Source organism: Strigops habroptila, chromosome 13 (assembly GCF_004027225.2).
Source record: "Strigops habroptila isolate Jane chromosome 13, bStrHab1.2.pri, whole genome shotgun sequence".
In the NCBI taxonomy this organism is placed as follows: Eukaryota; Metazoa; Chordata; class Aves; order Psittaciformes; family Psittacidae; genus Strigops; species Strigops habroptila.
This window is the reverse complement of record NC_044289.2, coordinates 9,505,334-9,531,127: the sequence shown is the minus strand read 5'-3', so window position 1 is coordinate 9,531,127 and position 25,794 is coordinate 9,505,334. Positions and strand designations below refer to the sequence as shown.

Genomic DNA, 25,794 nt, shown 5'->3' with positions numbered 1-25,794 from the left:
GGTGGGCGGTGCGGCGCCTGCGCACGGGCTGCTCCGCGGGTGCCGGGCGCGGCGGCGGCGGCGGCGGGAAGATGGCGGTGGCCGCCGGCGGTGCCGGTGCGTCCTCATCGCGCTCCCCGGAGCGGCACGATCCGCTGTCCCGCTTCACCTGCCCCGTGTGCCTGGAGGTGTACGAGAGCCCGGTGCGCGTGCCCTGCGGACACGTGTGAGCGGCTGACCGGCGGGGTTCGAGGAGCGGGGGGGGGGGGGGGTGCTGAGGTGGTTTGGGGCCCTCTCGGCAAGAGGGGAGCGGGAGCCGCGCCCGCAGCTGCACCCCTCGGGTCAGGGCTGCGGGGCCTCCGGGGAGAGCCGCGGATCGGTTGCTCCCAACGCTCCGTGTCGCTCCCTCGGGAGCAGGGTGGGCAAGGCCGCTGCCTGCGCGGCGGGGGCTGGATCCCGGCGGGGGCTGGATCCCGGCGGGGGCAGGATCCCGGCGGGGGCAATGGGGTGAAGCGGCGCTGGCTGAGGAGAAGGGGGCTGTGCTGGTCGCTTTGCTTCTCAGCAGCGTCTTATGAGTGGCCTGGAGCTTGCATGAAAGGGAGGAAGAAGGCTAATAGTCTTTCACTTACAGTTCCCTTCGGAAAGATGTGGAAAAGGGGGGAGCGGAAAGAGCATTGTCCAAAATTTGAGCATTATGACCTAGAACCCTCCTCCTCTCTGCACGCACAAATGTCACCGGGCTGCTGGTTTATTAGGCGTAGGTTCTTGAGATTCCATTATCACTTAGCACAGAAGGCATGGAAGGGCTCAGGATGCTTATGCTGGGTGTCCAGGAGGGCTGTTCTCACCACCTGCTCTTCTTCTCCCACCCCAGCTTCTGCACTCCGTGCCTGCAGGAGTGTCTTAAGCCAAAAAAGCCCGTGTGTGGTGTGTGCCGCAGTACCCTGTCGCCTGGGAGCAGAGCTCTGGACTTGGAAAAGCAAATTGAAACGACAGAAACCACTTGCAATGGCTGCAATAAAAAAGTATGAAAGTATTTGGAAATAAAGTGCATGAGGTGTGCCTGCTCAGCCGTGCTGCTTAGAGGGAAATAAAGTGCTTGCTCTTCAGCTTTCTGCAGAATCAGGTTGAAATGCTTGTTCTGATAAGTGCTAGAGATATTTTATATAGGCAGCACCCAAATGTTGACTTTCTTTCCATGTTTTTTTATCGTTGACCTCTTCGGGAAGTGAATTCCAGATGAAAGGTAGTGGTTTTAAAATAAGAGTAAAATACTGGTTCAGAAGTTGCTTCTGTGAGCATGTCTCTGTGGGATGGACATTGTAATTAAACAGTGGACGTGGGGTTTAGGTAGTGATCTCTTTGGCTCTTAAACATAAACTTATTTGCTTTGTTTGAAATGGTTATGAGTCAAAGTTGTCTTATATGGTTTGTGTATTCCATATGGTTGGTTGTTAGCATCCTGCATGTTGAATCCCTGTACAGCATCCTTCCTGATAGTTCCTTTCTCTTTGTAAGCTTGGGCTTCTTAGTGTTAATTGAGTATATAAGAAAATATCTTAGCAGATGGCAAAACAACAAGAAGATAATTAGGCACACTAAGGTGAGGGTAAGAGTTCAGTTAATTTCACTCTGTTTCTGGGTAGCGTCTTCATCCCAGCTGATAGAAAACTGTAGTGCCTTAATTAATTTTTGTTAATGGGATTGAACGAATAGCAATCAATCTACACCAAGATCTGTACTTAAAGCCAAATTATTTTCCATATACTGTCATAGACCAGGTAAACTTGCTTTAGATGAAGCAATTTTTATGTATATATACGCTTGTCGTGGTTTAAGCCCAGACAAGACAACACTATACTAGAGGTTAAGAAAACTGCTGTCCTGAACAGCATTGTTTTTGTCAGATGTTACAGGCCGCAGAGTTACAGATTAACTAATCTGTAATCTCAAAGCTTTCCGCCTGGCCAGCTGAAGTGTTCGGGTTTTCCTGCTTCAACACTGTCTGCAGAAAGCTGCTTTGTTTTACGTGTTACTACTTAAAACTGTAGCAGTAACTGCAAGTAGTTTCAATTAACCTTGCTCTGCAACTGTTGCCTGCACAGATGTACCTCTCAAAGATGCGCAGCCATGCAGCTTCTTGTTCAAAGTACCAGAATTACATCATGGAAGGTGTGAAAGCTGTAACAAAAGAACCACTTCACAACACCAGGTAAGTAGCTCTTCTCTGGAAATACTTGTAATTTTTTGTCAAAGAAGTAAAAGCAGACCTCACCTCTTTGCTCAGTTTGGGCATTAATCATTTTAATCCTTTCCCATAGTGAAAAACTAAGCCTTAATCCTGCAACTGACTGTGCACAGGCAAGCTATTCTGCTTTTTGCTGTGGTCTGTGCACAAAACATCTTTAAGATCAGGGCACTCAGTAAAAGTAGCTATTTTTTAAATAAAACCTTTATCTTTCTGTCTCTTAATTATAGTAACTTACAATGAAGGGAAGTTGGAATGAACTGTAGGGCACTCATCTGCGTTGTAGCATATTGGGTGGTACCCTGTGCATTTAAAAAAAGGGTGATAAATGGCAACATTTGTAGAAAACTATCATTCTATGTAAATCTGGATGATATTAAGAGTTCCTTAAACTATTGTTAGGAATTTACAGACTGTTAAAATTAGCTTGGATTAATTGTATAGAATAAGGTTATTGCTTTAAATAATTCATATTCTTAAGAGCTGGTGATTTTTGAGTATTGAATCCTAAAGTTCTTACTTTTAACTTACTTACAGTGATAAATAACCTCTTTTTCTCCCCCAACCAGGAACTTCCCAAATCGCTTTACCTTTCCTTGCCCGTATTGCAGCGAGAAAAACTTTGATCAAGAAGGACTAGTTGAGCACTGCAAAACATTGCACAGCATGGATGCAAAACAAGTGGTAATAAAAAGTCTTGGTGCAAGAATTGCAATGAAGTCTAGTCTTAAATCCCTTTGAAACAATGAATTAGAGACTCTTGAAGTTAAGTACATGTTTATAATTATTCCTGTTCAAGTCAAATGCGGGTATGCTGTTCATACATTTAACTTGCACATGATTTTAATGCTGGGTTTCAGCACATTCTCTGGAGGTGACTACTCTCTATTCCTATTGCAGCTAGGTGACATCCTCCTCCTTTCTTCTGTGAAAAATGGCAGACATTTGAAGTTAATTAAGCACAGTAGCAAACATAAGTTAATAAAATACAATTTCAAGAAACAGGCAAACATTTAATTTTCCCCTCTGGTGTTTTCAGCAAGATACTATAAACTGCAGGTAAAAATGCTTACAAAAAACAGTACATCATTCTAGTCATCTTTATCTGCCGATATGCCCTGATATTCCATATAAGAGGAATTGCAAAACGTGGAACTGAATTTGAAACGTTCATATGAAACGTTCATATTTCTGGAAAGCTTTTTTTGGAATTCCAAATTATTTAGGAAAAAGGTCCTTTTTTTCTCTTGGAGAGAAGTGATCTTAGCAAAGGAGGTCAAGGAAACTCTTCTGTTACTGAGAAATGAAGGCTGAAATCTTCTAAAGCAAACTGCTGTAGTGAATTCTGGTTTTCAGAATGTAGGGAGACATCTAAAACATTAGTTAATTATTTGGGATTATCTGAGGCTTTTGTATTAGGTATCCCAGTAAACTATTTGACATCATTGTGCATATAGAATAGCAATTATCACAAACCTCAAACTTCGGTCTTCCGTGCTATGTCTGTCCTGCCCTTCCTACTGTAAATGTCAAAACACTTAACCATTGAGGCTTAATTGGCTTTTTTGGGTTTTTCTTGAAGGTTTGCCCAATTTGTGCCTCAATGCCATGGGGAGATCCAAATTACAGGAGTGCTAACTTCATGGAGCACCTTCAAAGACGACATCGCTTTTCGTATGATACTTTTGTGGTATGTGTTTCCTCACCCTTGGAATACAGCCTCATGGCTCCTAAACCTCAGCTTTTTTACATAGCCACTACTGTGAAATCTCATCCTTGCAGAGGGTATCGTGAGAGAAATTGGATTATTGGCAAGTCAAAGGAAAAGACAGGTTTTTTCTCGTCTTATATGGTGGTGTATTAACCAGCATGGCTGTTGTAGTAAAGGAATTTCTGTCCCTTTTGTTCACAGGATTATGATGCTGATGAAGATGATATGATGGCACAGGTTTTGATGCGTTCTTTGCGAGATAAATGAACCAATCAGAAGACTAACTGTAAAATCAAGCTTCCATGAGGGGGAAATGCCCAGCATCCTCGCACTTCTCCCTGTACATTCCAAGATTAACTCAGGCATCCATAAATACGGAAGACTTCAATCCCTACCCCAGTTTCAAATCCGAGTTGGTTATTTCTATACCAATGGTCTATACCATTCAACCCCGTCAACCTAATTTTCTTACTTGCTTCACACAAAGCTTAATTGCAAGTCAACATGGAGGAGGCAAAACTGTTTTCCTTTAACTATTTCCTGGTTTCTTTTGCAGTTGTGTTCTTTTGATTGTCTAAAAACAAAACCATTCCAAATGGAATGGCCTGACCTAGTTAATAAATCTCTCTTCCCAGTCTCATTTACGTATCTTAAATGCTAGTAGGAGAGGTGTAGTTGTAGCTCTGTTTTCCCTTAGTGAGACCTCTAGGTGCTAACTGTAATTGTCAGACCAACTCTCATTTAAACTGACCTATGATGCCTGTGATTTCATAATATTTCCCAGTGTTTAAATTCTCAGATGCAGCCTCTCAACTATATGGAAAATACATCTTTAGTATGAGTCTTCAAACTACAAACTTAACAAAACTTTGCACCTCTTAAGCAACTAGTTCACAATATTTTAGTTCTATGTACAATTATTACTTTCTTCCATGTTTTGACCATAATTTCTAGCCTGGAAGATAAACTTGAATGTTGGTCTTATTGAAAATGCATCATTTTTAAACTGTCTTAGCAAATCTTAGTCATATTTGCTGGCTTTGTGATTAAATTGGTGGTTTTGAAACAGATTTTCTAGTGATTTTAAGCCTTATGCTGATAGGGGAATTAAGAAGGGTGCTTTTTTTTTTTTCAATACCTCTGCTTTCTATTTAAACTAAAATTTTCATGTATATTCCTAGTTTTTCCATCTCTCAAGGCAAGCTGGTAGCAAAGCTTACCAGCGATTCACTGCACTTGCATAGCACTACCTGTCTGCGTTACAGATTTTAACAGGTATTTTGAATTCCTGTTCTTCATTTAAATGTTGCTGAAGTAGCTGAAGCTGTACTTGGAGTGTTTTCCATATAATGTGTACAGTTTGCAGGTAAAACTTTAAAAGGAAAGTAAAATGTCACTCAGAAAGCAGGATGACAGTTCCAGTACATGGTAAATGGATATTCTGTATTCAAGTCTACGCTATAGACGTTCCTTTTTAGTTTAATGTTTTAATTAACAGCCTGCACAGTGACGATGCTGAGATCTAAGGATCTAAGACGCCTGGCCAGAACTTGTAAATCACAGTAGTGTTGAGATGTCTAGTCTAATTTAAGCATGTTTAATTGGAGCAGTGGACCTGCACCACCACAGGATTGAGCACTAGTTTATTTATTTGACCAGTAAATTTAGTATAATCACATTCTGCAGACTGCAGCATAGCCTTACCCTTAAAACAATGAAATGCACCCTGGTTAAAACCTCTTGATGAAACCCTGTGTCCAGCCAGATGTCTAACATACTTCAGTTGAACTTGGGTTTAGTATGTTTTCCCAACCTGTTACGGGCTGTTAAAGACTCATCCCTAAGTATGTGCTGGTGACTGGAAGCTCACTCTTGGGGGCAGGGGAAGTCTCATTGTGCTGTGGGAAATGGTACTGTGTTTGGGGTTGGTTATTTTTAATGCTTGATCTGCAAAGAGATTACAGCGTATTAGTAGTTGGATGGGGATTTCAGGGTTCTGGCTAGAATGCAGTTTGGTGATACCCACTGGCCAGAATCCAGATTTCTGCTACTATTCTAAGTGCACTTCCATGCAATTCTGATAAAATGTTTAAGGAGCAGTTAGAAGCTTCCAAGCAATTACTTTGTCGTGTTTTTGACTTTTGAAGATGAATTACAAATAAAGGCCATTTAATTTATAAAATCATACCTTCATGTCCACTCCAGTCGTTTCTTCCTTGTGGTCCATACACTTCTCCCTGAAAATGCTCCTTGCTGGCTGTGGAATGCTGCAGGGAAGACACTGAGAAGTGCAGAGACTTCAACTTTTGGCTGCCATTAAATCTTTTAAACAGTGGACCGTGCTTTTGTGTTGAAACCTTTACAGTTCCCATCACTTTAATGCCCCTGGCTGTCAAATTTGTAATGGTGACATCCTTGTGTTCTCAGTTCTGGTAGCTCCCAATGAGGAGCTGACAGCTGGCTTGCAGCAATGGCTACTCAGAAACTGCTCGTGATTGTACCCTGTCTGTGCAGAGCCATTCCCTCACTGTACAACTTGGGTCTGATTTGCAGCAATTTGTCACTTGGGAATTCTGTAACAGAAGATAGAGACCAAAAGTATTGACTGGAAAATGCATGCTGGCTCTTCTTTAACTTTGATGACGTTAGTGTGTGAGTAAGAAGTCATGTCCTGGCACCTGCTTGCTTGGCAACAGAATTCATGGCACTGCTTTCTGTGCTGTGATGAGCATCCGAGATAAACCTAGCCATAAGCTTCTGCTGCTGACGAAGATCTTTGTGTCTCTGTGCTGCTAAATACATCAATACAAACGTGTTCACCCACATGGTATGTCTTACCGATATTTGCTATTTGATTTAAAAAGGCGTTCTGTTGAGGTACATGTGTGTATAGCCTTGATTCGTCTCATCTGTGTGCAGAAACTCGTGATGAAAACAAGCCTTATTAGAGAGCAAGTGAGTCTGGGCTTCTAAATCCAGTGGAGAGTTACTGCAGGAGGGTGAAGTACTCTGCCAGGGCTGCTCTCACCTCGTCAGCACCTGATCTTGTAGCCCCGCAAGTGCCCATTGTTGGTGCTAATGCAATCTGGCCACTAGGATCTGTGAAATTCTCAGTGTCTGGCACAAGGAGTCAGCCTTAGGAGGTCAATTAGCGAAGAGGGAGGGGGGCAGAATGGGAGGAGGCAAGCTGGCAGTTGAGCTTGCTTTTTTAAATGAATCTGTCTCCAGTCAAAGACTGGCCTTAATAGGTCTGATAAATTGTTGTCAGCATTAATTGCCTAACACAAAGGCATTGCTTCATCTGGAATTACAATACATCCCCCTGGTCCCCTTACACTGGGGATGAGATCTTGTAAAGCACCCCATCTATAAGAAAGCATTCATGGTATACCCTGGATCCTCACGTCCTCTGATTGGCAAAGGCAGTGCAAACTTGCTTCTGGACTTTTGGATGGCCACTGGTAAGATCAGCATAAGAAGGATTAACCTCTCCTGCAGTACCAAGGCTATGTGAAGTCACTGTAAAAGCAAATGAGGGGTGTGCTTGCAGTCCTAAAGCATTTCTTTGGTTTAAGTATATTAACGATGACAAGGTTTTGCTCTGTTTTGGGGTGGGTTTTTGCCTCATGTCACAATTGTGTTGATCTGTGCTTCATTCTTCAAAAGCAACTGATTTTTTGGGGGATAAACTACATTATTCTCCATGTGATACAAACAAGGACTGTTGAAACCACTATGAGAACTTCCTTTGCCTTCCCCACTCTTACCCCAAAACTCCAGAAAATGTTCAGCACTTCGTGAAAGTAAGTGTGGTCACTGCAGTCTTCTTGGGTCTCTCTTCTAGTTCTTGCATTTGTTCTGCTTTTACCTACTACTCAGACACTGGGCTTTAAAATACAATACAGTGGAGCTTCTGGAAGCCGTTTTAGTAGCAGTGAAGTTCCCTTCCACAACCCGAGCGTAGGGGGAATAAGCTCACCCTGGTGTACTCAGCAGCCGGAGCGGCGGCCAGCAGCGTGCACCGACGGCAGAGGGAGGTCTTGCATCTCCGAGAGAACGTCCCGGTCTTGCGCTGGTCACCGTCCTCCTCCACAGGGATTCACGGAGCTTCTCCGGTCTTGCAGGGAGGGTTCACGCCTCATCCCCGCTCCTCATGGCCAGAGCTTCTCTTCGCCCCACCACAGCCTCCCTTGGCGGAGGGAGCTTTGCTCTGCAGCAGGGTATTTGAGATGCTTCATGTAGCCATGGGGCCAAAGAAAGTAAAAAGAAGACCTTGCTGCAGACTTTCCGCTCCGGAGGTGGTTAGAGTGTGCCTGCGAGCTCCTTGGGCCAGTCCATGTGGGTCAGGGGCTGGAGCTGTGCCCTGGGCTAGTGGCAGGGCTGCTCTGGCCGCGCTGGGGCTCCACTGCTCCGGTGCTGAGAAACCACTGCCGTTTCCAGCCGGTGAATCATTGCAGAGCTTCCCCTCCCCTCTGGTCTCTTGCTCTCTGTCCTGTGGTGTTCTGGCTCATAGGCACAGGCAGGTCACTTTCTCCCTTGATCTCAGTTTTTCCTCTAGCACATAGCAGTTTTTTCCACGTGCGGTGGTTGGAACAGATCTGATTATTAACGCTGCAGAAAAAACAGAGGAGCAGGCTTTGCTTCTTGAAAGAAAACCGCCTAGTTGGGTTCCTTGTACGAGTGTCCTCAGCGTAACCACATCCGTGGCAGGTGGAGGAGTGTGGGGGGGCACCTGCAGCAGCACCCAGGCTGTTGCCCCCCTTCACCATGAGGCGCTGCTCCCCACACCATGGGATGCTGCACCTCTGGACCCCTGTAGCAAATGGGGCAGACCTGGCCTCTGTGATTTGTGTCCCCCAAGGCCTTTGGGGGCATGTTTTCCCCTGAGTTTCAGGCTTATCCAGGGGTGAGCCGGGCAGATAAACACCTGCTAGAAGCCACAAGCAATTCTGCAGCAAAGGAGGGACGGATCTAGCTCCAGAGCATGTGGCTGGAGGGGAAGAGTTCACAAGCTCATCTCATCTCTCCAGAACTATGTGTGGCTGGCGGGACAGGCTTCCCAAGCTGTTCCTGGCCTCAGGAAAGACAGACAGTGAGCTCAGCCCCCTGCTCTGCAGCCGTGCCAGTGGAAAGATCTGCTCCTCACTTCTGTATTACACGTGGGTTGTGGCTAAACTGTAACGTGTGGTCAGCGAGGGCTGGCGGGGCGGTGTGTGACGGTGGATCACGAGTGACCTGCCACCATGGGCCCTTTCCCGAGTGGTGGCTCCGGGCACCAGCTGGGAATGAGGAGGCATTCCCAGAAGGTCCCGTTCCTCCTCCTGCCGCCAGCAGCTGTCTTGGCCCGGAGCTGAGCGTGGCTCCTGCAGCAGGTGGCTGGACTCGTGCCCTGAGCCCTTCCAGTGGGGAAATCCCCACATGAGCCGGAGGGATGGGACAAGCTGGAAGCCTGGGCTGGGAGTTCTAACTGCTGGGCCAAGGGAACCACTCTGGCTCTGCTCACTCCTGTCCCAGCACCACTGCAAGGCCTGGGCACCTTCCCATGGGCATGTGTGCCCTGGGGAGTAGGAGCAGAAGGGAGCGTGTGCCTCGCTGGGCCTGTTTGACCCACACTGCTATGCCTGTGGGGAAGGAGTCAGGGGAAGGCAGGAGGTAAGAAAACCAGAGGGCAGCTTGCTAAGGAAGGCTGCACTGCTTGAAACCTGCCCCGCGGAAGGGAGAAGCATGTCCGGGCAGGTGCTCCTGACCCCTGCCTGGGGGAGGGAGCCAGCGAGGGCGGTGCTGGACGCAGCTCGCTCCTCTGCAAGTCACTGCTCTTCTCAGAGGACTATTAACCCGCGGCGAGGCTGTGCCCAGCCCTGCTCTGGAGCAGCGGGACACGGCGGAGGCTAGCCCCAATCTGCACCACAAGTCCCCAGCGGTGGGGCAAGGAAAGCCACGCGTGCGGGGCCGGGGACCACCCTCCCGGCACAGCGCCTTCCTCCAGCCCCGCTGCTGCGGGTTTCCCGGTCTCGGGCACAGAGGCCGTGGGGCAGTCGCACGGCTCCCTACCCTGCTTCCCTCCGGGGCATCCTCTGGTCCCCGCGGCAATGGGAAACACTGCGGGAACAAGCCAGAAATGGCTCGTTCATCACCAGCAGCAGCCATGGTTTCCACACCGGAGCCCGGTGCGCAGCCCCGTGGGCAATCGCCGCGGCACCCGCGGGGCCGGCACCTGCCGGGCGCCCGCCCCATCGTCCCATTGGCTCCGGGGGCCAGGGGAGGCCCCGCCTCTCCCGCTCCATTGGCTCCGGTGCGGAACGGCCCCGCACCGGCCGCACCGCCCCCCGGCCGCAGGGCCATATGAGCGGGCGCGGCGGGCGCGGCGGTACTGGGGTTCACGATGCCGCGCTCCTTTCTGGTGAAGAAGCATTTCTCGGCCAGCAAGAAGCCTAACTACAGCGAGCTGGAGAGCCAGGCTGGTGCGTGCACGGGGCGCGGCGGGACGGGCCGCCCTGGTGGGGCGCTCCGCGGGGTGGAGTGGGCGCGAGGTCCCCCGATGCCTCCATGCGGGAGCGGGCGGGTGGCTGACTTTTGCATGGGTGAAGGGGTGGTGTTTCCAATTCCGTGCAGCTCGGGTGGGATGGGATGCGGGATCTCCCGTGTCCAGCGATGTGGAGCCGCCACCTCGTACCCCGGGGCGGGCGGCAGCACCGGCGGCTGCCCTGTGGGGTGGGTATGGGCAGCTCTGTGTGGTGGGGATGAGCAGGGGCGGTGGGGTTCCTTTCACAACATTTCTCTCTGCAGGGCGGGTAGGGGCGCTAAGCCCTGTGGGGTATCCTTTGCCCCGGGGTGGGCTGGGACTCTGAGGCCCATGGGGTGGGTTGGGGTTTCTCTGGCTCTGAGGTGGAACGCGGGTCTCCTACGGGCTGGCCTGCGGTCGGGTCTAACTGCTCCGCGGTTGGGTTGGGGTCCCATTTGCCCCTGTTCTCCCGGTGCACATTGGACCCTTGCTGAGCGCTGCTGCCTCCCGCAGTGCTGGCCGCCCCGCTGCTGTACGAGACATGCCCGCTGCCCGTCATCCCTCCGCCCGAAGTGCTCGGCCCTGGTGCCTACTACCCGCCGCTGGTGTGGGACGCGGGGCTGCTCTCCAGCCTCTTCCCTGGCGGCCCGGGCAGCGAGGCAGGGGGTGGCACGGCCCCTGCCCTGGACCTGACGGCGCTCTCCAGTGAGGAGGATGAAGGCAAGAGCTCGGGGCCCCCCAGCCCAGCCTCAGCCCCTGCTGCCGCCGAGCGCTTCCGCTGCGCCCAGTGTGCCAAGGCTTACTCCACCTTCGCCGGGCTCTCCAAGCACAAGCAATTGCACTGCGACGCCCAGGCCAGGAAATCTTTCAGCTGCAAGTACTGCGAGAAGGAGTACGTGAGCCTGGGGGCTCTCAAGATGCACATCCGGAGCCACACACTGCCCTGTGTCTGCAAGATGTGCGGCAAGGCCTTCTCCCGGCCCTGGCTGCTGCAGGGCCACATCCGGACACACACCGGTAATGCTGGCTCTTGCCCCTCTCCCTCCCTCCCTTATCACCTCCTGCTTCCCAGCTCCACAGCCCCCAGCGAATCGGTGGGCCAGGTGTTATCTGGGAAGATAAGGGCTTCCCAAACCCCCTTGGCACATCTCTCTAAAATGTCCTTTAAATATCCTGTTGGCTGGAACCGAGCACAGGGTCAAGGCTCAGCTTGTAAATCTGTGCCACCACTGTTAGTGCTGTGCCTGCCTGTGAACCAGCGCATGGGCCACGGTGCAATCATGCAAGCTTTGGCTCGGTTCTATAGACTGGAGCACTGCTGGAGCACTCCCTGTGCACCGCCATGCCCAAAGCATCCCTCCCTGCCTGCACCAAGGGCTCCCGGCCAGGCTCTCCGGGTCTGGCTGCCCACGATTGTGGCCTCCAACCTGCGGCCCCGCTCAGCAGCGGTGAGCTCGGCTCGGAGCACACCGAGATGCACCACAGCATCTCATAAGCCCTGCGGGCAGGTGCCGGGGGTGCGGGGCAGGCACCCCCCGCGCCAGTTTGTGCGGGTCCGGGTGCCGCAGCTGCAGCCCACCCCACTGCTCGTACAATGCATCTCCTGAACATCCTTTGTGGGGCTGCGGGATAGTGTAATTGTGACTTGGCACTGATTTCACACCCTCTTAACGTACTAAAGATGATGGCTGAAGGAAGCCGGGAAGACTTAATTGTGCTTTCCAAATTGAGCATACGCATTTGTTTCCTCCAAAAGAGTCTTTCTGGGAGGAATTCGCCCTGGCCGGGCTTTTCAATGCGAGCTGGGCAGGAGAAGGGGGAGTGCGGGGTTCGGCGGAGGAAATAGCTATACTCACCCTGGCGCTGGCGCCTCGCAGCCGCTGCCTGCTATGATATAATTAACACATAGCGCTTGGCTTTCCTGCCTCTCTGCAAACGGCTCGCTTGGCTCCAGGCAGGAGACAAATATCGTGTGTTCATTTGTATGTGCAACTGCCTTGCTGCTTGCAGATGTTTCCAACATTAGCTTTCCGTGGCACATAGGAGAGGTTTTTTTGGGGAGTAGGAAATTCCCGAGTTCCTCGGCTTTCCCCAAAATGAATGCTGTACATACCTCGCCAGGCTTTTCCTCAGAACAATAACAGCCAGCACTTCTTTTCACTGTGCTCTTCACAAACTTTGGCTAATGAATGGCTCCTTCTTTGATATTCCCCATGTGTTGATGCACTGGTTAATTGGGAGCGTTTCTCTTTGTCCCATAGGTGAAAAGCCCTTTTCCTGTACACACTGCAACAGGGCCTTTGCTGACCGCTCTAATCTCCGAGCCCACCTGCAGACCCATTCAGATGTAAAGAAGTACCAGTGCAAAACCTGCTCCCGGACTTTCTCCCGTATGTCTCTGCTCCACAAGCACGAGGAGACGGGCTGCTCGGGCTCTCGTTGAGGACTCTGCTCCCCCAGGCCTCTCGCCACACAATTCCCTATATTGTACCTAGTTTCTGTAGGAGTTAGTTTCCTCCATCACCATCGCAGCGCGCACCGGGCCCCTCGAGACCCTCACACTCCTCGCTCGGTGCCTCCTGTGCAATGCGAAGGCCTGATCCTCCTCCCATCCTGGCATCCGAAGGTGCAGGATTGGACTCGGGTGCTAAGTGTGGGTGCTAAAGCATGGAGCTCGGGGGGGTGCAGCCCTGAGCCCGACCCGCTGCTGCCGCAGCCCCCATCAGGTGCCCCCCCCGCTTGCCGAGCACTGGGCACCTTGCAGGGCTGGACCTGCACCCTGGCCCCAGCACTGCGACCATGTAGCTTGGGGGAGGGGGGGGGGGCGCTGCTTTTTGTATGGTTTTTTTACTGTAACCACTCGGTAACTTTTAAGAACCAATATTTTTTTAATGAAGGACAAAACGTGCCATGTCCCCCAGCCCCCAGTGTATATACGCCGCCTGTAGAAGGTGTAACTATGCAATAATATAGTATCCCAGTAGTTGTGAAGCAGCTGCTTCTCCCCAGCACAATGACAATTTGCAATGCCTGCGAGATTAACAGTGTCCGTAAAAGGCACGGGGTAGCCATTTCAAACACCAGCCCTGTTTACAGAGCAGCTATGCACTCAAGCACCTGTTAATATGACTCTTAACAACTGCTTTTCAAGAGAACTGTGACTAATAGCAGGCACTTGTCAGCGATACAATGGTGGCTTGTCCCAAGGCTGCCCATCGACAGGTGTGTGCCAAAAGCCCTATTTATGGGTATTGACAGGTGCCTCCTGAATGCATCTTTCTTTGGACATTGTTTTCATGGAACCATTACAAAGAGGATGTTTACATTTCAAAGGTACACTGGTATTTATATATATATATATTTTTTTTTTTTCTTTGGTGCCACAATTTTGTACTGATGAAACTTTTTATATAATTATATACAGTTTATTGATATTCAATAAAATGGTTAATTTATAATAGGGTTTTGTGGGTGAAGAGGTGGCGGTGATGGGGGGACCAGGGTGTTGGGCTCCTGCTCTTCTCCTGGCCTCCGGCTGCAGGTGAATGAGTGGCATTCACACACATGGAGGGGATGCAGAGCAGTTGCCTCTAGGGAGGAAAAGGCAGGCTGAGTCAGTTCCTGCCAGAGGGCTGGGGAAGGGGCAGCTGTGCAGTGATGCAGGCTGGGGGGTCAGGCTGGTGGGGGGCAATGGATCTCCCTGGCTCCATGTGGGAAAGTGCATGGGCTTGCCCTGTCCCTCCCGGCCTGCCCGGGTGAGTGCTGGCTTCCCCAAGGGGGTACTGGAGCACTCACCCCTGGCTGTGTCCCTCAGCACTCCCTGAGGAGCAGGTTTGTGCTGGGGCTGCTCCTGGCTCTTAGCAGGCTCCTGAGCCTCCCTGGGGATGGCTAAAGCCCCATCAGCGAGCTGAGCCTCTGTGGGTGACTCAGTGTGTGGCAGCCGAGGTGACACATCCTGTTGTCACCACAGAGCCTTTCAGCAAGTGCAGGTGGGAGCAGACCCAGGGGCAGGTGCTCCGGGATACCCCAGCTACCTGCCTATAGGTTTCCCATCACAAAACTATCTCAGTGCCCCAAATCACCTGCCTTGCACCTTCCCAGCTACCTCCAAATTTGGGGTGCTGCAGGGATAGTGAAGTCAGTTTTGCCACCTGCATCCCCAGGGGCTGGGGATTTGTTCTTCTCCCCCTGCATTCCCTCAGTGTCATTTGCAGGCCATTGCTTATAAGCAGGGAATAAAAGCTCACCCCCCCGGCACTCATCCCCCTCCAGCCCTCTGGCGCCGGGCTCCCTGCACCTCTCCCAGGGGCTGTTACAGAGCAGGAAGATGTGTGTGGCTGTAAAAGTGTGCAGAGCCGCTGCTCGGCCCTTCTTTAATTAAGAGCTCGCCCCGCATAAACTGCCTTTCCCAGCCGAGCTGGACTCATTACTTGATTATTAAGCAGGGCAGGAAGTTTTGGGTTTGCTCTTGTGTGTGCTTTTTTCTTCCTTTTCCCAACAGGAAGCGGGGGAGGGGCACTAATTACTTTCAGCTTTCCATCCATAAAATCCTGGAGCCGCAAAAGCAGCTAAAGAGTTAAAAAAAGACCAATTTTGAGAGCAGACCACCTGCAGGAGCTGGAAAGGAGGGTCGAGGAAAGCAGGGAGCAGAGTCCTGCTTGTGAGGAGGTGGCCCAGGCTGTCCCACCAGCCCAGGTTGGTGTTTGTGGCTCTGACATGTCTTTGATTACTGTTTGGCCTCACAGCACGCATCCAACAGCACCACACGGGCTGTGCCTTACCCCCATACACACATGTCATGGCTGTCACTGATTCAGATGGGAAGCCCTTCCTGCATCATTCAGGCTGCCGCTTCATCCCTGCACCGGCACCCACCAGGGAACACTGCCAGCTCCCTCTCAATGGGCTTCAGCTAACACTGACTGGTTAGGCAAGCGATGAGAGTTGTGAGAAACCTCCTCCTCAGCAATCCTTCCTGCTCTCAGTTGTGTTCCTGGCTTTGTCCAGAGCCTGGCTGGGATGCAAACCTTTCAGAGAGAAGGGATAAACCGGGTGGAGGACAGCCTAGGCTCGACTGAAAAATCCCGCTGGCATTCAAACACAAATGCAGCCTTAAAACACTGGAAAAAAGAAATGCTGCCTGTTCTGAATCACAAAAGCGCAGCCCACTGGCACTTGGGCTGCTGCTGCATCTGCTCCCTGCCCTGCCCAAGCACCCTGCGCCCCGGGAATCCTCAGATGCTGTCCCCTAGCTTGCGGCATTGCCTTGGACCTCCCCAAATTATGCCCAGGTCTGGACCAGCCGTCGCAGGATGACAGATGTCGCCCAGATCCCTCCTCTTCTGACCCAATGCTCATTTTCCAAACATATTTATGTCTACAAGGAGGGCTGTTGGGGCGAGCAGAGGGCTGGGGTCCAAGACAAGGACACCCTTGAGTCCAGCTCAAACGCTCTGCAGCCACAGGCAATCCCCTCTGTCCTTTTTCTGCCCCTACACACCTTTGGGGCTCTGGGATGGAGAATTGCACCAGGAGCCAGGCCTGAGGATGAGACGTAATTGCTTTTCCATCTCATTTTCAGAAGGACACCCCCCCTGAGCAGCATCCCTGGCAGCAAGGGCTGCTGGCAGCAGAGCCATGGTCCCTTGGTCCCCTGTCCTTAGGTGCTGCACGGCAAAACCAGAGGCTTCATGGTGAAACCTCAGCATTTTTTTCCCCCTGCTCTGTTTTAATGCCACAGGAACTAAACACACCATAAAGCCACTGCCCACAGCCTGGCTGTTTCATCCAGGTAGCACAGTTTCGGCATGGCGATAGCAAGGGGGCGGGGGGGGGGCAGCTGGCGATTAACGGGAGGAACCATTTGGTGACCACCTTGTGTGACCATCTGTAACAGATTACGGTGTCAGCGCTCGTAAAAGCCGGGATTCAATCAAGCGCCCGGCAGGTAGCAGGGGCCCCGCTGGCAGGGGCCGCGGTGCCGGGGTGCAGGCTGTGCCGGCTCCGGGCTGCCGCGCTCCCGGTCGGCACAGCCACGGCGACGAGCGTTTGAACTCCGCTGTTTAATTTCCACGGACCTCCGCAGGACCTTTAAACAAGCACGTACGTCCCCTCGGCTCCTGGAGCCCTTTCAAAGGCTCTGGGGAAACCACAAAGTGCCTTTTCTTCTCAGAAAGGACTAGTCTTTTCCTCCCTTCCCTGCAGAACTGATGCAGAAGTAAGGGTGTTTGGAAACCCACCCTGCCATGGGGCAGAGAGCTGGGACAAGCCCACACAGAGATTCTGGGTTAAAAGGGGCTTTAAGGCTTCCATGCCACTGTTTGAAATCATTCTGTCTCTGCAGGCATCTTGAGCATCCCACGGGGAACAAGAAGGGAAGTGGGTGGATTACAGCTACCTTTGCAGAGGCTAAGCTTCATCTGCTTGGAGATTTGGGGGCTGTAGTTCTCAAAATAGCCTTTTTCACTGCTTTCTGTCCCTATCTCTTTCAAGGGCAAGCAAAAGGCATGACTGGCCATTGTGCCACGAGGGTGAAGAGCAGCTCTGGGAACCTCAAAACACTTCCCTCCACCTCCAGGGCAGTAGGAAGGAAAAAGGTTTCCACTTTCTTCTTGTGTCATTGCAAAACCATCCGATAGAAATGTTCTCCTGCATCCCTGAGCCTCTGAAGGAGAGTTTCCAGCATCTGAGCGTACTACCCCAAAGAAGGCAGCCAAAGCTCAGCCGTTACAAAGTGTAGCAGCCTAATTCTTCTTTTGGCTCTTACCTTACCTAGAAAAAGCTGAATAAACAATCAGAAACCATAGAGAATCCAGGGAAAGGCCCGTTATTGAAGTCAGTTGCTGGATGGCTGTTTCTGATTTGGGGAAGGGAATGACCGGAGCTCTGCAACAGAAGCTGGGATGGCTTGTGGGGCAGTCACTAAAGACAACATGGGTTTCCCACTCGAGATACCTGGGGTTGTGGGAGGACTTGGAAGATGTGTGTGTATTTATCCTTGGCAGGATGAGGGCAGCAGGTGCCGGTGCCCATGCAGGGCCCCGTGAGCCCCTGTCAACAGGCAGTGCTGGTGACAGCCCCCCTCTGTTAACAGCTTGCCATAAGGAGCGAGGTGCACAAACAAACTGCAGGTGTAGCTGTTGTTTTTCTGGCTCTGGGCTGTTGACACGAGCAATAATCTCAAATTAATCTTTAATCGGATGATGAACTGATAGCATTGGGCTGCGGAGGTGTGAGTCTTCCTATGGAGACAGAGAGCATGGCAAATGCAGAGAGAGGGAGACCTGGGGAAGGAACGCAAGGCTGAAGGATTAAAATAAAGACGATTTCTCCCTGCAGATGCAGATGGAATGTGTTGCAGCATCACTGTCTTGCTGCCAGCTGCGCTTGCTTTCCAAGGGCATTGCCTTTTCCTGGCCATGCTGCTTGTGAGCATCTCCCTGCCTGCTGGGAGGCAATGCCCACCCCAGGGCACAGCATCAGCCACCTGCTGAAACAGTGCGAGTGCAAGTGCCTCACTGCCTCAAAACTCAGGCCATAAATCCTCCTGCTGGAGGCTGGCTTTCTGCTGGGTGAAGTGAGCACAAACTCCTCACCCCAAGCACACGGGGCAGCTCCGCTCACCCTGAGGGTTGAGAAACACTTTCCCAGGGTTGTCTCACCCTCCAACTATTTATGTCCCCGGTGCAAATGTCCCAGCAGCAGCCAGAGTACCCACAGGGGTTTAGGAGACTGCAGAAGAATGGACAAGCCCAATGCTGTTGTGGGTTAAATGGTTGTTTCTCCTGTTTCGGGTCTCAGTCAGTCCTGATGATGGTGAAAGCTTTGGGGGCCACCGGTGCTGCCCCCCTTATGGCTGCAAGCTCTTATGGGATGGGAGCAGGTCTATTCCAGACAGATGGGTAACACTGAGCAAACAGCCTGGAGCAGCAACGAAGCAGAGACACTCCTGCCGGAGCCCCGAGCACTTCACAACCCACTCCATTAATGGCAGTGGGTTAAAAATGAAAGCCATAAAGCTGTTATATTTAATTCCTTCACCTGAGGGCAAACACTTTGGCACAAGGGACACAAGTGCACACACAGCAGCGACCTGTGTCCTTCCCGCAATAAGAAGTGCTGGAGTTACCAGCCTGCACCGACAGCTTTACAATAGCAATGCTGTGCTGTAACTTATTGGAGATCTGCCTAGAAAATCATCAGAAAGTATTTTAAATCCAGCATAACATACATATTTATGGATCACCTTCTGTTTTACTGGGCTCCCTGAAAGCAATGCGAGGCCTGTTTTACTTTTCTCAATAAAAAGGCTCACGTTTCACATGAGGGGAGATTGGCGTCTCCCGAGCTAATTACTCCGGGTTCCCCTCCACCTCCGCATTTTCCACGCAGGGTTATGCTGGCGACACTTTGTCTGTGGCCGCTCCGGGGAGGACGGTGCTGCACATTAAAGCTTCCTTTGCCGGCGATGCGCTGGAGGCAGAGCGGGGCGAGGCGAGGAAGTGGCAGCGTGTTGCGGCACAGAGTCATGGCCCGTTATAAAGAGCTTCAAGGGCCTGCATTATGTCATTACTCAATTAGCCTGTTGGTAATAGCACTTCATTAGAGAGACAGTTCCTATTCACTGGCCCTAATCCACTTTCTAAAGACAGGGCTGGAGCCATTGATCGCTTTTCCCGCTTTCCCTGATGAGGCAGAAAGCGGGTTGGAAGAGTGGCCCTGTGGCAGGCAGGGTGAGGAGAATGATCAGCCCCCTGCCACCCTAAAACCAAGGCAGGGGTAGCAGCACCCAGCCCCAGCAGTGCTGGGATGTGTGGGGTGCAGAGCACTTGCCCCTATCACAACCTCAGAAACCAGGCTGTTAACCAAAGAACAAGAGTTTTGGTGCCAAAACAGGCGTCATGACCTCTCCTCACGTGGCCGGATGCGATGGGTGAGCTGGTGCCAGGGATTCTGCTGGCAGAGCATCTGTGGGGACAGGCACTGCCTGCCCAGCCTGCACCTCGCTTCGGTCCATGGTGCAGACAGAAAGAGAAGCTACTATTTATATTTGTTTTCCATTTTCCTTTTTTCTCTTTTCCCCCTCCTCCGCGCTGTGACATGCAGTGCTCAGTGGAAACCGAAGCAGGGTAGGAAGTGGCGCGAGAGCAGCACGCAGGAAACTGATGTGTGTCAGGAAAGGATGTCAGTGCTGGCCAGCGAGGGGAGAGCAGCCGGTGCAGGGGCTGCCCCCATCACGCCGGTGACTTGTTGATGAGAGGGGCAGGAAGCGAAATGGAGCCCTTCCTCTATACATAAAGGAATCTGCTTCCATTCAGGGCAGTGTTAGAGCAAACTTGGAGGTGCAGGGAGCTCCCAGCCAGCCCAGAGGTGCCCGGTCAGGGTAGCACCATGGGGCTGGGAAGTGTTCTCCATGTCCCGCCCACCCCATTGGCTTCAAAGCCAGTGAGCTCCTGCACCCATCAGGGACCTTGTCCCCCAAATCCCACCACCACAACAGTCAGAGCATCCTCAGCTACAGCCCCATGTAAGGCTGCTGCATGGCTGGAGGTTGGGGCTTCATCCTGCCTCATCCTTGCCCACCCCACGTCCTCCTTCCTCCGGGCATCCATCAGCCAGATACTCTCTTCATGTCATGCTGCCACAGGAGGGGCTGGGCTGTGGGGTTTTTCCTCCCCCATAAAAATACCCATTGCTCAGACTTCAGAAAGATGCAGCCTAAGCACAGAAGTTATTTTAGGTCAAAAGAAGTACTGGGGTAGGAACGTTTACTGCTCTGGTTATGGCAACTGCTCTCTGTGATCAATATCATCCAGATTTCCCTCCCCCTGCCCCAAACCTCACTTTGCCTCAATAGCAGCAACGTGGGGCCCCCATTTGCTGGAGAAATTAATGGTTATTAGTACTTGTGACTCAGGTGAGGACCTGAAAGCCAGTTTTTCAATGCACCATGGTAGGTAGCAACTTGTTTCCCTCAAACGGTCTTCAGAGTATCACAGGAGCTGAAATCGTGGCTGGCATGTGCCTGAGGGACAGGAACTGCAGTCCTTGCTGGCTGCAGGGGAGGGAGGGAAGGCTGGGGTGTCACACACCATCAGAAAGTCAAAATCTTCCAAAGTCTAAGCAAACACCTTGTTTTCATTCACCCTTTTGCCATTTCATAATACTGGCTACTTCTCTCCGAAAGGAAATAGCTGTCCCATAAATAAAGGAAGGTAGGAGGGAGCGTGGGGGAGTCTGTGGTGAGGCAGATGCAGGAAGCTTTTCCTGGCATGCTCCAGCTCACGGCTGAAGATAACATCAGTAAGTGAAGAGCAGAGAGGGTCCACAATGCACACATGTGCCGAGGAGCCACTCACACATGGACACACCTGGAGAAGCCCCAGCCCTCCCCTTGTCACCCTCTGAGCATCCTTTCCATGAGCATCCTTTCCATGAGCATCCTCCTGGCCAGCCCAGTGTGGTGGGCCATGACAAGAGCGGTCCCTGAGTGAGCCCCACACACTGAGTCCTGAGCTGGGCACCAGGGCACCTGGAGCTGTTTCCCCACTGCAGCAGAGGGCTTGGGTTCCAAAACCACCTTATGGCACCAAGCAAGGGCAGGTTGGCAGAGCACGCAACAGCCGGGCAGGTGCAGGTTTCGCATCCCGACTCCAACACCGACTCTGCATCCTCGGTCATGGCATATCATCTCCACATGCACTCTTTTCCATGCACAGTGGGGAATATCATACCACAGCTGCAGCTCTGAGGAGCTCTCTGGGCCTCGCAATGGGGACCAGGCATGCCCAGCAGGCAAGCCAAGATGTGAGAAGGGCACCAGCACCAGCATCCTCCCAGAAGATGCTCACTGGCAGCCCCATGGGCAGGGCCAGGACCCGAGTACCTGCGGGTCAGGATTCTGCCAGCCACGGGTGTCTTTCTGCTGGCCTGGCCTCGGTGCTGAGCCATTAATAACCAGCTCTAGTTGTGCCTCTCCAGCCCACAGCCCCTATTTTCTCTCAAAACCAAGCTGTGATGAGAATGAACTATCTCTCTTCATTTTCATTCTCTCTCTGTCTCTGATGCTGGCAAATCAACAGCTTCCCTTGATGCCAAATGGTCTGCAGTTTATCTCCCAAAGCACAAGTTTCACTCCCAATCTGTACTGGGGAAGCTTAAAGTAATTGCAGAAAACTATTCTGAAAGCGATCCAGCAGCAAAGAAGTGAAAGAAATAGGGACCATATGCACCATGGCAGTCAGAGCTGCTGCACAAAGATGCTCTCACTCACAGTGCTCTAGTCCCAGCGTGAGCCGGCAGTGTGGCACTCCTGCCGTACACACAGGGCTCTGCTCTGGCACCAAACCTGGGTGGTTTGCAGCATTAGAAGCTGGCCAGGTTTGCAGATTGAGCTTTGCACACACACTTGCTGGGTGTGGTTTTGCCCTGGGTTTAGCTGGCTCTTGGTGAAGGATGGAGAAGAGGACCCAGGGAGCCACCAGGACCCTGCTGCTGGTGCGTATTTAAACCAGCCTCTGGGTGCAGCGCCATGGGGAGGGTTTCCAGTGCATCATGAAGGATTCTTTGCAAGGGCCCCATTTGCTCTTGGGCTATGTGGGATCTTGTCAACATGGTCTCACTCTAGGTAAAGCAGAGACTGGAGCTTTCTCAGCTGTGCCAGGCTTGGCTCTTTGCTCTCATGACCCATTTCCCCCCAGTTAATGGAGTGAACATAGTGAGATCTGTCAGCCCCTAGCCAGGCTGCTGTTGCCAGGTCTGGGATGCACTGCCAAGCAGGACGCGGCTCCAGCCCCACACCACAAAGGTCTGGCCATGACCTTTGGTGGCTCTGCAAGAGAGAGCAGAGGTGGGTGCAGAGCATCCCCTAAAGCAGAGAACTGCGGGACCTTTGATCTCTGCGCAGCCCAGCCCTGCCTGGTCATGCACGTGCATTTCAGGTACCTTGTTGGTCCCCGTTGGCAAGGCCAGTGCTGCCTTGGAGCTCAGCACTGCTGGGGCAGCCAGCCCCATTCCTCCCTGTCTGGAAGAGGCGGCAGCTGAAGGGCTCATCCCGCAGCCACCTTCACCCGGTCCCTGCTTTACATCAAGGAGCCTCAGCAAAGATCAAAGCGCTCTGAAGTTTTCCTTGCACAGCCTGCAGTGCTCTCAGAGGGAGATGTGCTGCTGTCAGCAGCTCCTGGCTGCAGGGATGGGGTTATCCCCAGCCCATTACAGCCACCTCCTCCTCACCTCTCATCCCATGGGTCTGTGGACCCTTGGCGTTGCTCAGCACCAGCTGCCCACCACAGTGCCGGTGTTTGCATCACTCCCCTGCCCTTTGTTAAGGCGCTGCTGGGTCTCTTGCTTTGCATCGCCTGTGCTTGCCTGTGGATGGAGGGTGACAGCAGTGCTTGGCACAGGGGTGGTGACTCTCACAGTGTGGGAGCTGGGAGGGTGACAGTGCATGGCCCCTCCTGGGGAGCACGAAGCCCTCGGACGCCGGTTATCACAGACCGTCGGGGAAAATGCTGTGATTAGACAGAAAAAAGAGAAATAATAATGGCTAATGCTTCCAAAAGTAACTTGGGGAGCCTCAATTTAGAAAGCCAAAATTAAGCTCCCTTCAAGAGGCTGTTTTCCAGAGGCTTCTCCAAAACGTCTGGAGGAGTTCTCCGTCATTTGGCACCAGCAGCACTTGCCATTCCTACAAGCTGTGGCTGGGAACTGCTAGTTAAGATGCCTGCCCGCCTGGAGCTGGGGCTGCCTGACGCTGAAGAGTCGTCTCACAAAACCCACCACTGGCTCTCGGATGGGTCAGCCTATGCCAGCGATACCAGGCTTGTGTTACCCCAGGCTTCTGAAAACAGACCCTGTCACCCCTCCACGCTGCTGAGACAGGACAAGCATCTCTGCAACTTGCTTCCAGCTTCCCCATAGCCCCAGAGGGAAGAGGAACCTCTCTCCCTCTACATTACCTTGCTCCCCCCCTGCCCAGGGCAGAGCCACCCAGCAATCCCGATGGCCGCGCTGAAGGAAGCCTGCATATATAAAATTAGCACCCTTGCAGGAGGCTGCCAGGGAAACCTGCCCTGGGCGGCCGCAATGGGAAGCAGATGCTCTGTGATTAAGCCCACATGCACAGGGCAGCACTGTCCCCGAGCAGGGCTGCAGTGCCTGGGCTGGGGATGGAGGGCATGGGCTGGAACAGAGGCTGCTTTGGGCAGGGACATCTCAGGCTGGAGCTGGCGGAGGGGATGGATGTGGCCTGGCTTCTGATGGCCAGAACTGGCAAGGTGGGGCCAGGGGATCGGCCTCTGTGTCCTCCATGAGTGATGTTCGGGGTGGGAATGGTCTCACACACAAGTGCAGCTCCCCTGATGGCAATGCCCCATGCCTGCGAGAGCCAAGCTGAACTTTTTGGCTCCATCAAGCTGAAAATCACTGCCTGAGATTAGCCAGGGAACTGCATCCCGATGTCTTGTACCGCCAGGGAGGAAGCCCTGGAGGCCAGGAGGATGAGGAGAGCTGTCCCCAGCAGAGCATTCCCAGCACTAATGCCATTTGCAGGAACAAGCATCCAGCTCCAACCAGCAGCTCAACTCTCCAAACCTTCCCCCTCCACACGGCCCCAGGTCACCAAACACTGTCTCTCTTCCCTGCAGAAAGGGATGCAGCAGGGTTTCAAAGTCCAGGGGCCAGTGACCCTGTCCGGGCCTCTCCTGCACGGCCGTGCTGGGAGGCGCAGAGGGAAGATGTGGGTTTGCTGTCTGCAGTCAAAAGCCCCGCACGAACAAGCTGTGTAACCTGAGAGTGATTTTCTAGATAAGATCTAGGCAAGGGGTGGGGAGTTTGTAAGGTCAGGTCACAGGGGCTCACTGACCCCTCTGAGCACCAGCCCAGGACCCCAGCACCAGCGGGTGAGGAAGGATGCTCATTGGTGTTATGGGCTTTGTTTCCTCTTTTCTTCCCTTTCATGGTTTTATGTGTGCAGGGGGGAAGTTCCCACTTATCTCCTGCCCTCCCCAGTGTGGTTTCTCCAGGCTTGCAATAAGGGATGGTCATTTCTGTTTCTTCTCAAGGCATTTTTCCACCCACCCTCTCTGGCCCTGGTGGGAATTGTCAGCTTTGAGATAACGAGAAGGATGAATTGTTCATACAGGATGTTGCATGAAGCCCTAGTGCTATTTGCAGGCAATTTTAATAAGTAATAATAAGGAGAGAGAACTCCAAAGGAAGTAACCTGGTACAGCAGACAAGGCAGATTTATCAAGGCAGGGAGGAAATACTCCCCAGAAATGAATCTGGCATGAGATCCTGCACACCAGTCCCACGATCCTGTCTGCCACCACAGGCAACTCTTATCTGAAACAGTCCAGTGTTTAAAATAGACTGGAAAATAAATAGTCTTCCAGCACGACTGATCCTCCAGAGCCTGCAGTTCATCCCAGCAGCATTTACAGTTTTCTCTGGAGTGTTTCCGACATGTACTTCAAGGCCTTCCAACTCTTTTTCTCCTCCCCTGCTTGTGACATTAATGAACCTTAAGGGATTCTTAAAGCACATTTTATGTGGATGTATTTTTAAGCAGGAGAAGGAGAGAGCGGTTCCCAGCCCTCTGTGCCTGGGGTGGATGGAGAGTTGCTTTGCGAGGCGCACTCCAAACAGGAATCCATCAAACGCCAGGGCTAAGTGTTGCTGCGGCAGCGCTGCTAGCCGTGAAGTTGTTTAATGTTCATTGTTCACAGCTGTGTCACGCTAATAGAGTATTTTATTGTTTTTCCAGTTGTACTTAAAACCTTCATTCGTTATCCTGCCCAGCCAGTGAGCGCCTCACCTTTAATTGATGACACCAGACAGAACGCCTGGTCAAAGTTTCCAGTGCCTCCACCACCAAAACTGGAACTGGCTCCGTGCCACCCCGGACCTTGCCTGCATGGTCCAGCAGCAGCAGGTGACCTGGAGGATGGGGGCACATGGTCACCAGGAGCTCCGGTCCCCTGTGGAGCAGTGGTTGTACCTGAGGCATTACCTTGGTGCAGAAACCTTTAGGAGAGAGCAGACACCCCGAGGTGCCAGGGATGCTGCAAGTCACCTGTCAGGCTGCAATGAGGGCAAGCCTGGGCAGCAGCAAAGCCCATGGGGCTATCCCTGCCAGGTGGCACAACAGGATACCCATGGCCATCACCTTGCCCTGATTGAATAAGCCCTGGTTGGGGTCTCTTGTTGCTCGCGAGGAGCAGGCAGAGGCAGAGGTGATGTCCAGAGAGCCCCAGTGCTGCACATCCCACTGCACCCACCTCCTGCAGGTTCACCTTGCTGGGTCTAACAGCCCCAAAACACACTTTTTTGGCCAGTGGAGCCATCTCCCTGCAA

The 25,794-nt window shown here is 52.1% G+C and overlaps 2 protein-coding genes across 3 annotated transcripts; both read left to right on the top strand.

Moving 5' to 3' along the window:
* Nucleotides 1-25: 25 nt before the first annotated feature.
* Nucleotides 26-6,123, top strand: RNF114 (ring finger protein 114). Of its 2 annotated transcripts, XM_030502539.1 has the most exons (6): nt 31-205; nt 854-1,004; nt 2,085-2,191; nt 2,797-2,911; nt 3,810-3,917; nt 4,140-6,123. In XM_030502539.1, the coding sequence occupies exons 1-6, from the start codon at nt 72-74 to the stop codon at nt 4,203-4,205; spliced, it is 681 nt and encodes a 226-aa protein (XP_030358399.1). In that variant the 5' UTR covers nt 31-71; the 3' UTR covers nt 4,206-6,123. The 2 variants fall into 2 exon arrangements, with proteins under 2 accessions (XP_030358400.1, XP_030358399.1); XM_030502540.1 differs by lacking the exon at nt 4,140-6,123 and having other exon boundaries at nt 26-205; nt 2,797-2,993; nt 3,810-3,891.
* A 4,159-nt stretch (nt 6,124-10,282) lies between these two features.
* On the top strand, nt 10,283-13,898 carry SNAI1 (snail family transcriptional repressor 1). Its single transcript, XM_030503436.1, has 3 exons — nt 10,283-10,399; nt 10,954-11,457; nt 12,702-13,898. The coding sequence occupies exons 1-3, from the start codon at nt 10,321-10,323 to the stop codon at nt 12,881-12,883; spliced, it is 765 nt and encodes a 254-aa protein (XP_030359296.1). The 5' UTR covers nt 10,283-10,320; the 3' UTR covers nt 12,884-13,898.
* The last annotated feature ends 11,896 nt before the right edge of the window (nt 13,899-25,794 follow it).